This window comes from Lathyrus oleraceus, chromosome 4 (genome assembly GCF_024323335.1).
Source record: "Lathyrus oleraceus cultivar Zhongwan6 chromosome 4, CAAS_Psat_ZW6_1.0, whole genome shotgun sequence".
In the NCBI taxonomy this organism is placed as follows: Eukaryota; Viridiplantae; Streptophyta; class Magnoliopsida; order Fabales; family Fabaceae; genus Lathyrus; species Lathyrus oleraceus.
The window spans coordinates 351,954,956-351,967,586 of record NC_066582.1 but is presented as its reverse complement, the minus strand read 5'-3'; the positions used below and the strand labels follow the sequence as shown (position 1 = coordinate 351,967,586).

Sequence of the window (12,631 nt, the reverse complement as noted above, 5' to 3'; positions counted from 1 at the left end):
TTTTCTTTTGAAGTTTTAAGTCAATATAATTAGATTCACTTACAAGTTTGATTTAAGAAAAGATTTTTAAAATGCAATCGCATAAGGCCAAATTTTCTAATTTGCAAGAGAGTCTAAGTTTAAAAATCACAAGCAAAGAAGATTTTGAAAGGGGGGAGAGATTTGAAATTTAAGAAATGGGAGGAGATGAAGAGACTAATCCTATGCAAAAAATTTAAAAGTTAAGAGTTGAAAAGATCTGACCAATGGGATGCAATCCAATAGACAAGAATGTCATATGGAAACCTACTTTTCCTTTGGACTTTAAATCAAGCAATATCAATAAACAAGTAGCAAGATGAAGAGCAAGGCATCTAATAAAGGTAACCATATCCAAGCTAGAAACTTCATAGTCTTCTTCTTAATCTTCCCATGTATCAGATGACATACTCCTTTAATGGCTCAGAAATAAGGCATGAGACACAGGTTCAAAGTAACATTTGCATCAAGACCATGTAGAAGATGAACTCAAGTGGATCCCAATACTTGTATCAGATGAAAGCTCAAATCACAATAGTTAGGTTTCAGAAATGTTGGCATGTGCCAAGTCCTTTTGCATAGGGAATGTTGCCTAATTCTAAGTCCAAGGCTCAGATCAAATCCAACAGTCCACACAAACATTTTGTAGGGTTTTTGTTTTTTATTAGCTTTTCACATAATTAAGTCATTCTTTGGAGAACACTCAACCCTCTATTCACAAGCATGGATCCTTGAACCAAGACATCTTCCAAAGGAAGGAAAAAAAAGCCAAGTTTCCACATAATACCATGAAAGGGGGGAGACTTACAAACTCACTTACTAGAATGCTATTCCTTTTGGGTCAAAATTTAGCGCTATGTTAAGCAAACGTAATTGGACTTAGGTAGAAGTCACAACTATATGAGGCATGGAAATAGAAATTTTGGTGTTAATGCATGTTAGAGATATGGTAAAATGAACCATACTCCTAAAACATACCACACACACACAAAGAAAATGATCAAAGGATGAACCTAATCTCATCCATACTTGTATTGGTTCATCTAACATGAAGTTATTGATGAACCAATTAGCCTTAAGATATTGAGACTTCTTTGGTCAATGAAAGGGATGAGATAGAATGAGATTGAAGATGAAGAGGGAGGGGAGATGACAAAAACACAAATTGGTCATGGGAGGAAGTTTATCAAATTAAAGTCATTCATTCATTTTGGGAGATGAAATGTACATTTCATCAATCCCCTAAATCCAATGATTTTAATACAACAAAAGTCAAATCAACCTTGACAAAGGCCCAAACACATAGTCAAACTTCAAAGTCAATAAAAATGGCTCAACATAATTTCTACACAATTAAATCAATTAAAAATCAAATTAAAATGCATTTGAATTAAATTATGTTTGATCAAAAACCTAAAACCTCTTCAAAACATCAACTAAATGGCCAAGAGACTTATCATAGGTCAAACAAGGTCAAAGGACCTTGGACAAAAAAATTCATTATTTTTGAAAAGTCAGAAGTATTTTTAAACAATTAAAAATATGCAAAAAATAATTAATTAATGAAAAATATCAAAATTAATCCAAAAAATAATTTTAATTCATAAAATGAAAGAGGAAAATATTTGAATTTTTTTGGTGAAAGTCCTATATTTTTTGGACTAAAAATGAAATTAATATGAATTAATTAAAATAAAGCAATTAAATGAAATAATTAGAAATTCAAAAAAATGAGAACCATCTGATCTCCCTCATTAATTGAGGTGGCATATTAGATGGTGAGAAATGCGCGTTCCACATGTGCCTTGGTCAACTGAAACACACGCATGGTGTGCGGACTTAAATCCAGTTTTGGTGTGCTCTGGTTCCATGGTGGGGATCTAGACTGAGTATCCGGTTCTATATGATAACTGGTGAAGTGTTACCTATGGTGATGGTAATGATTTGGTGTGATATGGTCTTATGGTGGGAATCGGGAGCGAGATGAACCTGAGTGTTCATGAATGGTACCACATGCATAATGAGTTAGTTGTGGAGTACATTTGCATACATAATTGCATATGTAGTTGATTATTCATGATGTTGATTGATTGGTTGAGAATATCTACATATTGTCATGATTGGGTGTGAGAAATGTTGTTGACGGTTGTGTAATGAATGTGTGCTTGTTGTGTATTCTCTACCTTAGAATTCTTTTCACTGTTTATATTGATTTGTTGTTTCTCACCCCTTTTTCTTTCATGTTGTCCACCATGGACATCTTACAGATACTCAAAAGTAGAGTTTATTGTAGTAAGTGGAAGTTAGCTCCTAGAATTACTTTGTTTAGTTTCATCGTTGGTTAGAATTCTTGCTATGATCCTGTAACATTGGGGTTGGGAACATTTGTTTGCTTATATGTTTTGTTTGAGCTTATTTGATTTATTCGGTTTATGTTGAAGTTGTTGAGAGTTGATAATGATAACTCCATATTTTGATAGCAGTTTATATCTTTTTGAAGTTGAGACTAAATGTCTAAGTTATATTATTTTATTTTATTGAAATAAGATCGATACCTCCAGAATGATACCCTAAGTGAAAGTGAGCGTGTGATGACAGGTGTTGTATGTGGTTGATATTTCCACTGCATATTTGTTAAATGTTTGATTTATTAGAGGATTTGTCATTGGTGACACCTTAGATTGTCGTGTAAAGCTTAATATAAAAGTTTTGGGGTTTAGGGTGTTATAATAACCTCGCCTTGGTTTGTGATAAGTATGTATAAAATTTTGTTTTAGCATGGAAACTAAATGCTCAAAGCTTTGTTCATTGTTTGGAGCTAAGACTAACATAACGACTCCACTATACTATTCGTTGTTTGGTTGAAAGTAAACCTGAAACTTCATTTTTCCTTGTATAAGGGGGTTCATAAATTTAACTTTCTAAAATATCATAAGCATTATTGGAAACTCTCAAGATCAATTCTTTGGGAGAAGAGTAGGTCACTCATTTAGACCAAACCTCTATAAACTCTCAGTATTATTATCTCTTCCCTTATCTCTTTATTTTCTGCATATTTTCTTTACCTTAATTTTTTGCTGCATATCCAAACGTTTTCATAAAAAAAATTAAACTCTTATTTAGAAAATAATTTTGTTTTAAACCAACACTTTTAAGCCCCCACAACTCACCCCCATGTAACGCACTAGACTGCTTTCAGGATTACCGACTGACCCCAAAATCCAACGCATGTCTTTATCCTCACTCACACGTTTTACGAGAAACTTTCCAGAAGACCACCTATCCAAATACTACTATAAGTCAAACACACTTAACTATGGAGTTATTATTTGTTAGGCTACCGAAAAGAAGATGCATCATGTTGGTATAAGTAGTACTATTCAATCCTTATAAGTCTTCCTTCAACCATGCAGTCTCATGTCTGCACAACCTTAAGATCCTCTCATTTCGATGTGAACTAAGGCGACCAATCCCGCCCTCTTCGGCCTCGGGTGTTACAACCACCCCATGCCCTCTTCAGGCTCAGGTGTTACATGCCCACCAGCTTCTGCTTAGTTCGTCCCCAAACTATATCGTACTGGGGAGGTCTGCTCTAATACCATTTGTAGGTGCCATACTGCTTTCAGGATTACCAACTGACCCCATGATGACAGCCCATCAGAGCATGAATTCGGTCGAAGAAACGAATCAAAACAAGTTAAAGAAGAACAAAAATGAAGAAGAAAGACCAAAGAATGAGGAAAAATAGTAAAGTATGAATAAATAGGACTTAGTGAAAAATCAGGAGAAAAAGGAGCAAAAGCGTGCATCTACTGGAATAATAACGCGCAAAACCACACACACAATATGAATGTATCAGATGCATCGTGCGTGATGCAAGTCATCACGTGCGCGATGGTCCTTTTTTCTATGCTTTTCTTATGCGTTCTAGTCAATTCTGAAGGATTTTAAGGGGATTTTCTGCACCTTTTCAAAGGTGACGAAATTTGGAATAGCAAGTACGATTTTTACAACATCAGAGGTAATTTGGAGAGCACTTGAAGCCATTGGAGGTTAATCCTTCAAAGGATCTCATATGCAATTCTTCTTAATTGTTTTTGGTATTGTATTTTGAATTATGAGTAGCCAAACTCTTCTAGGTTAGGTTGTGTTTGATGAAACTGTTTCAATATTGTTGTGCAATATGTTGATTTGACTTTGTATGAATTCTTTGATCTATAATTCTATTTAATTGCTTCTTGTTCGTAATGCTTTTTATGTGAGATACTCTTTTGATCTGATTTTGGGCACATATGGAATACTGAACATTAGTCTATATGTTGGACCTAGTACAATTGTCATACTTACGTTGGTTCACTAGGGATAGAAAACCTCGAGTAGTGGCTAGTGAATTAACGCTTTATTGCTTCGCTTAATTCTGCTTACGCTAGTGGCTTAGGGATAGGAAACTCCGAGTAGTGATTAGTGAGCTATATCGTAAGAGATTGATTATATCAATTTTGTTAATTTATAGTGGGATTGTAATGATAAGATTATTCATCTAAGGGATCAAACATCAACAATAGAGAAATAGGGTATTCTATACACTGTTGTACCCCAAAATTCGCACTCTGCTTTTTAATACTTTTGGCTTGTGCGTCGCCTTATTTGCATAACATTCACATATAATCAGCATTCATACAGGATCAAGGTCCCTGCTAATACATTCCAGAAGGATTCAGTGTCCTCGTCTTATTCTACAAGCACTAAGATTTTCTTTGTTAAAAGACTTGACAGAAAGCGAAATTTGGTTTCGCCGTTCTTATTATTTCCAAATGTCATGTGATTATTTTCGTCAGAGTTGGCAAGAGTATCCGGGCGTTTTAGCCGATTCGACGCGTTTTAAGCAGAAAATAGTATTTTGTTGCAAGTACAAAATTCATAACTTTTGCTCAGAATATTGTTACGCAGTGGTTCTTTCATCGTCTATATTGTATCTACTTATTCTACATTTCATATGTTAAGGCCGAAGTCCAATTCCTTGAGGAAGATAGCGGGAATTAATTTTCAACAGAAGTTTCAGAGTTTTCTGCTTACCGTCTCCCGGTTGTTCAAAATTTTGTAACTTCTCACCTGATCAATGTATTGATACGGTTCCTTCTCCATGTTGTCTAGCTGGTTATTATTTTCATTTCTTCTGTTGAGGGTGAAGTCTAACTTTGTGAGGAAGGTCTCCGAATACACCAAGTACCTGAGTTTATACAGTGAAAAACTGTGTTGAATCGTTGTTTCCTGTATGACGAAACTGGATGAATTTAGGACACGAAGTCCGAATCGTGGTCCCTGACATTTCGTATGTTGAAGCCAGAAGCCAATTTTGCACCATAAATTCCAGAATATTGCAAAAGTGTCGGAGGTCGACTGTGAATCAGGATTTTTTCCCACTGTTCTGCAAGATTCAAAAATTCATAACTTTTTTTTTATCGTATCGGGGAATTTCTCGCGGAATTGCTTCACAAATTTTGTCATCTACGAGTTCACTTTTTGACCTCGAGTTGAAACGGTATTCAGAAGTTCGAGTTTTGTCACGTTCTTTGGAATGTGCGCACGAAAATCATGCGTTTGAATTTTCCGCCTCAGATGACCAGTCGATTCTCGTCATTCAAACGCACGTAACTTTTATGTCGTTTATCCGATTGAGCCCGTACTCACGCGAACAGTTTAAAAATTTACTCATCTTCGACTTTTCTTTGAAGCCCAAGACCTAATTTCGCACCGAAACACGTTTCCTCGAGATACGAGTTTAAGCGGCATTTTGGAGGAATTTTCAAATTCAAATTTTGGGACCACTATATATTCATTTTTCCTCAATTTTCTCTCTTTTGGTTTTTTGGGGACTCTCCATTCTCTCTCTTCACAAACACTTTTCTTTTTTGCTCTCCCTTCTCTATAGAATAAAATTGCATTTTCTTCTTGAGTTTTCACAACAACTTCATATAAATTCTCAAGAACGACAAGAACATTCGAATTATTTTTCCAGATAATGTTATGAGTAATTGAATTTGAAATTAATTGATAATGATGATTAAGCTTGGGATTGGCTAGAGTTGGGATAATGTTTGTTGATTGAATTGATAATTATTGATGAATATATTGATTGTAATGGTATGAAAATTGTTGGAATAATTGAAGGTGATTATGGTGATTTCCAATCGATGTGGATTATGTTAATTGCTATGTGAGAATCATGTTGATTTTGTAAACTCTTGTTAAATCGTTGGAGCAAATTGTAAGAGTTCATTGTGGATAATTTGTTGAACGATGTTAATGGAAGTTGGATGATGTTGTTTTGAGATTAATTTGAATTGAAACGGAGTATTGTGTTGATAATCTTGAACCAAATTCATAAGTATTGATGGTGTTGTTTTATGTGTCAATTGTTATGTTGAAAATGCAGGTTGCTTGACAATTTGCTTGAGAAATAGGCGATATTTTGTTAGGTTTCAAGTGCTAGATTTGGGAGTCAAGGTTGATTAAATGCTTCAAATGTTGTTGAGATATTCCATTGAGAGCTTAACTTCGATTCCATTTGTTATGCTAAATCTTTGTGATGGCCTTTTGTTACAATGTAATGTTGTTTTGATTTGTGTTAACATTTGATATGGATTTGAATGTTGTTGTTTCCATGAGTTTGGATTTAATTTAAAATGTGATATCAAGTTGAGCTCAAGTATGCATTTGTTCATAACTTTTTTGATCCGTAGCACCTATATGCGTTTTGTAATAATGGAAACCGCATCGGTAAGTGATTCCGAAAGCATTCAGATGGTTTATTTTTTATTTCAGAATTTCACTTTTGCACGTTTTCGATTCTGTTTTTTTTAAAAAGGGCTAAAAAGTTATGCTTCCACTCGGTTTTTGGCCGAACCGAGTATGTTTTTGGGTTCCTTGGCCCGTTTTCTAGTCACCGTGCGATTTTCGTCCCGTTCCGAGTCGGTGATTTTTGACGCCTATTTTCCTATTTTATCGATTTTAGGTGTCGTTTTGTGGGAACTTTGTATTCTCACCTCCTTGTTTGCATATGCTTATGTTTGTGTGCTTGTGGATGTTCCTTGTGATTGAGTTTGCATGTTTTCAGATTAATTTTACACGCATCTCAAGTGGTAATACGCGGTTGCCTAGAACGTTGCTCCGTTGTGTTTACATACTATTTTCGCACCTCTCTCACTTCTATTCTATGATTGTGATGAAGATATGATGTGCAAGGTACACCGATTAAAAGTTCCAAGCGCCTGATTGAATGCACTCCCCTTTATTTGTGAGGGTGCGGGTTCCTTATTCTACGCTAGCTACGTTACCACGAGTTTGTTATTCCACACGGATTCTTGGTTTCCCATTTCTCGAGAAATGTAATTTGTTTATCTAATTTCGTTTGGTATTTACGTGATGCAGGTTCACGTATACCGACATCGTTGCAATTTTTTTCTGCCAACGGTGTCCATTTGCATTATGGATTATATTTTGCCTTCTAACTGCGTTTGGTTTGGTTGATGCTAGCTTGTACGAGATTCTCTAGGTTTCTATTTTTCTACATTGCTTGCTAATTACGGATTTACTATCCGTTTGGTATACTTCTTAACCCTTTTACTTTATCGCACTATCTGATGTCATGATAAGTAGGGTAGACATTCATCATTGATGCCATGAGAAGTAGGACCTAGACATTCATTGCATAAGTCCTACTCTGTAGGCCATGTTTTCTGGGAGTCCTTGCTATGTGGGTAGGAAATATGATTTGTTTGTTAATTTTTGTGCTAAAGACCTCCAAATAGGCATCCCCTTCCCAATACCCCTAATAAGTCCTCAAGAGAAAGCAAGCGGAGAGGGTCCGCAATGGACCCCCGCACTTTCTTTTGTGTCATTCATTGGATTGAGTTACACGTTTATGCCTTTGAACCGATTCCCCCGCTCTTGTTATCGAGTCGGTCAAGTGGAAAAGGATCTTGGAATCGGATCCCCACGCATTGTCTAGCTCGTATCGCCCGACGTTGATGCCTTGTGTTCTAACACACAATGATCGATACTCCCCGTTTCCGCACTTGCCTTGGTGACTTGATACCATGGTTAAGGAAACATATTTCCAAACAGATGAGCTTGTTTGCATCGGTCAACACAGCCTCGAAGCTAAAGTCTTTCCATATCCTACTTTGATCTAATATCACTTCTAGGTGCCCCATTTCCCTTAACCAGCTTTTGTAATTCAATATCACTGCTTGTCCTTCTTCTCCTTTATCTACCGTTGATGCTATGTCATCTCGGTAGGCGTGTGCTACTCGGTGTGAATGGATATTCCCCTAGCGTGTGATTGTAATTGATTATCTATTTGATTTGATTCTTGATTGTATGTTTTGACTTGCTTCGGCTTGTCCATCACCACACGACGCATTCACAAGCATCATTGCACAACACTTGCACATGCCATGATATTCTATCCCTAATTTGCATTCTATCTCTGATCCATATCCTATCTGTCATCATTTCCTCATCACTACACTGCATGGTTGAGTTTGTATGCACCGCATTCACCACTATCCTACGTGGATGCTCGTGTTTGATTGCATTTCATTCTGCATTTACGTGCACCGTTATCCCATACGGTTGCTACGTTTCATCTTCTTTATCCTACACGGACATTCTCCATTTACGTGCATCGTTATCTCATACGTTTGTTACATTTTGTCTCTGTTATCCTACACGGACATTTGGCATTTACGTGCACCGTTATCCCATACGGGTGCTATGTTTCATCTCTGTTATCCTACACGGACATTGCATTTTGTGTGCACCATTATCTCATGCGGATGCTACATTTTCTCCGTTATCCTACACGGACGATCCCATTTGTGTACGTCGTTATTCTATGCGGATGTTACGTTCTTTTACGCCTATCCTACAGCGCACAGTGCATTTTGCATGATTACGTATTCAATGATTTGATATAGTTTACGTACAACTCACCGCATACAGTATATGGATTATGTTATCCTATACGGATGTCCACGTACTGATTGCGCATATTCTATTGTGCATTTCCTTTCTGCATTCGATTATGTATATCCTATTGCATACATCTACGCTTCGTGCATTTCCTATTCACTTGTTTGTGATGGCACATATTCTACTGTGTACATCTTTTCGCGTATATTCCACTATGCATTCATCTGCATTGCTTGCATGTGTTGTAGTTTGATACAACCGTACACGCTCATCTATCGCATCTTGTATGTGTGCTCCATGATTCGATACAGTGTTCACGTACTAATCGCGTATATTCCATTATTCTTACTTCTTCTCACAAGCACTGGTATCCTATACAGTTGCCACGTTTATTCTACCGCACCCGGTACTCCAGCTCTGTTATCCCATACTGATGATGAGACACAGATCACGCACATGTTTCCACACGCATCTTTGCGTTCACTCTACATTGTTTTCATTTATCCTATGGTTGCCATCCTATGTTTTTTTACCATGTACGTTCCCTTGATATGGACATTATGTGTGTCTGTTCACTTTGTGCACTTTATGCGTTTACTTGTTATCTGTTGCATCATCATGCATTGTATTTTGTTTTTTCTTTTCACCCCTTTTTGAGGGAACTATGACTGCCTTGATATCTCACTGCACGAATAGGTTACGTAGGCACAAAGGTTCGCAACCGCGGCAGGCACAATCGTGCATTTTTATCGTTTTTATCATTGATCATTCATTGTTTATACCATGTTCATGCAATGCATTTCAACCTAGTTCTAAGCAAACCAACCCATTTAGATAGACAACTTGAGTAGATCCTATAGAGTACTACGAACGCGTGGGGTGCTAATACCTTCCCCTCGCGTAATCAACTCCCTTACCTTATCTCTTGGTCACGAGACCATCAAATTCCCTTTTTCAGGTTTATTCAGTGTTTCCTTTCCTACTTAAGATTAATTACATTGGTGGCGACTCTGTTGTTTGTTTTCTTCTACACCTTCTTTCACATTTGTACTGTGGATTTTGAAAATCCCTGGAGCGACAGCAGACGACTCTACTGGGGAAGAGGCAATTGCCCTAAGCAAGTCAGTCCTAGCTTTTGTCTTTTTTTCCTTTCGGTTTGGTTGATTATTGCTTTGTTGCATTGCCTTTGTATATATGCTTTACCGCTTCCTGCATTATATGTTTGCATCCTGCATTTGGATTTACTGGGTTCCGCAATCTATACTGTTGATGTGCTGTGTTTTCTTTGGCGGGAGGGAGTTACTTGAGGTAAAAGTCCCATTATCCAGGCCAGTGTACATATAGGATTTAGCGTGGATACTCATGTGGAATCGCGTGGCCCTTGACACGTTTAGGAAGCATGGGACACCACATCCAGAGAAGGTTTTCTCAAAAACTCCTTTGTCTTGCACCCTTCGTGCAATGTACAAGGTGCTTTTCCATAGAAAACTGAATCCTGGTGACCTTTTAGGGACCACGTTGTGTCTAGAACATACCCATGAGGATTGGGATGGGACAGGTGTTCTAAAAACAAGCTTTCAACATACCCAGTTTTCTGGGGTTTACTCAAAATCAGAAACGATGACGAAGCTTTGAACTTGTTACATTTGGTCCAATTCCGGCTTAATTCTATCACCAATGCAGCAGTGGTTCAGAATATCGGAGCCTTGATCCTGTTGCATTCATAAACATTTGTAAATTGCATTAACCCGCATATTAACATACATGTTCATTTATTTCCAGGTGCATTAATTTCTGAGTCTTGTTGTTTAAAGTACCCTGAAGATGGAGGACGTTCAGAAGCCAAGGCACATATATCATGTTGGTTATAAGTTCCCAGAGGTGTATCAAGATGGTCTTCTCGGTTTAGTCAAGAGATTCCCTACTAACAATTCAGACGCATTCAGAAGAGATTATGGGCGGATTCTAGTTTACGTAGAGTCTCCGTTGAGCTATTTTCAGAGGGATGTTATTCACATCCTGTTGCAGCTTTATGATCGTCCGCTGAGATGTTTCGTGTTTCTGGATTTCTTATTGGCACCCACTTTGGAGGAGTACTCCGACCTTCTTGACATTCCAATGTTGCATCAGGTTCCGTTCCATGCTGGTATGAAGGAGCCAGAAGTTGCTCATATCGCTGCAACTTTATTTTCTCAGGGATCTGTTATGAAGTCAAATATTCGACATAAAGGGGGTGTTAATGGTTATCATCTGGGGTTTCTAGTGCAGAAAGCAAATGTCAAAGCTGATAAGAAAGATTGGAAGGCCTTCAACGCCATTCTCACATGTTGTATCTATGGTATTATATTGTTCCCGAACGAGAGGAAGTTTGTGGACATGAACGCCATTTCTATCTTTATCCAGAAGAATCCGGTGCCCACTCTTTTGGGATACATGTATCATTTTATGCATTCTAGAAACGATAAAGGCAAAGGTGGAGTGGTTTTCTGTTGTGCTTCATTGTTGCATCGATGGTTCTCTAGTCACCTTCCTTCGCAAGGGGCATTTGTTGATACACAACATACTATGAGATGGTCTAATCACTTGATGGGGCTAACCTCCAAAGATCTCAATTGGTATAAGCCAGGATTGGGAAGATTGGAGAACAAAGACATTATTGTCAAATGCGGCGGATTTCCAAATGTCCCTCTCTTGGGAATAAGAGGTGGCGTCAATTATAATCATACATTTTCTAGAAGGAAGTTGGGGTATGCGCTGAGGGTACCTATGACCGACCGGGAAGTGATGGAATCCTTGTCTTATAATGTGCCTGATAGTACTGGGATGATGGAGAAAGCTACCAAAGCCTGGGAAAACGTTCATCTGGAAGGTAGTACTTATTTTGGCCAAAGAGATTCTGGAATTTACTCTCCTTATGTTCAGTGGCTCGTTGAGAGGAACAAGAGCCCACGATGGACTTTCCCTTTGGAAGATCCTTTGTATGACCAGAGTCCTAATCAACCTGACGTGGTGCCCAGAGGATCTTATGATTAACTTTATGCTCAGAAAGTTCAATTGCAGTCGCAGAATGAGGAGTTGGGGGTGAAACTCCTTGTGGCCGAGCAAGAAAGGAATCAACTATCTCATAATCTTGAGAAGATCCAACAAGAGTTATGCCAGATTCCATTCAGCTGAAAGAGATCAAGAGTCGAGCGGGGTAGCAGAAGTTCCTCCTTTCCCAAGATTGACTACAAGAAGGCTTTTGAAGAGGCTGGGAAAAAGCTTATGTTGAAGCCGAAAAGTATTGACTCTCTCGAAGTATCCAAGGAGAACATGAGAAAGAGTTTTGAAGTGCGGATCGAAGGGTTAGAAAAGCAACTCAATGAGGAGATTAATCGAAAGCTAGCTGTTGAGATTATGCTCAAAGGAAGCGAGATCCGATTGGGGAAAGTTCTTGAAGAGAATGCTAATCTCAATAAGTAGTTGTTTGTCTGTTTTGACCAGAAGACTGAGATTTATTTCCCCAGTAGAGTCCCCTGGAAGAACGTTTCAGACGCATAGTGCATTCATTACATCATTTCGTATCACATACATGCATACAATGTTCGCATTTATTTCAGACACATAATTCATTAATTACTTCATTTCACAGCATACG

General features: G+C 37.8%; 1 protein-coding gene across 1 annotated transcript; it reads left to right on the top strand.

Annotated features, from left to right (window-relative positions):
• The first annotated feature begins 10,818 nt into the window (after positions 1–10,818).
• On the top strand, positions 10,819–12,027 carry LOC127137395 (uncharacterized). Its single transcript, XM_051063862.1, has one exon. It carries the CDS (start codon positions 10,819–10,821, stop codon positions 12,025–12,027), a length of 1,209 nt encoding a protein of 402 aa, XP_050919819.1.
• Positions 12,028–12,631: the final 604 nt, after the last annotated feature.

What these genes read in the sequence shown, in the direction of transcription:
- LOC127137395 (XM_051063862.1), top strand. Translation starts at nt 10,819, where the DNA reads ATGGAGGACGTTCAGAAGCCAAGGCACATATATCATGTTGGTTATAAG.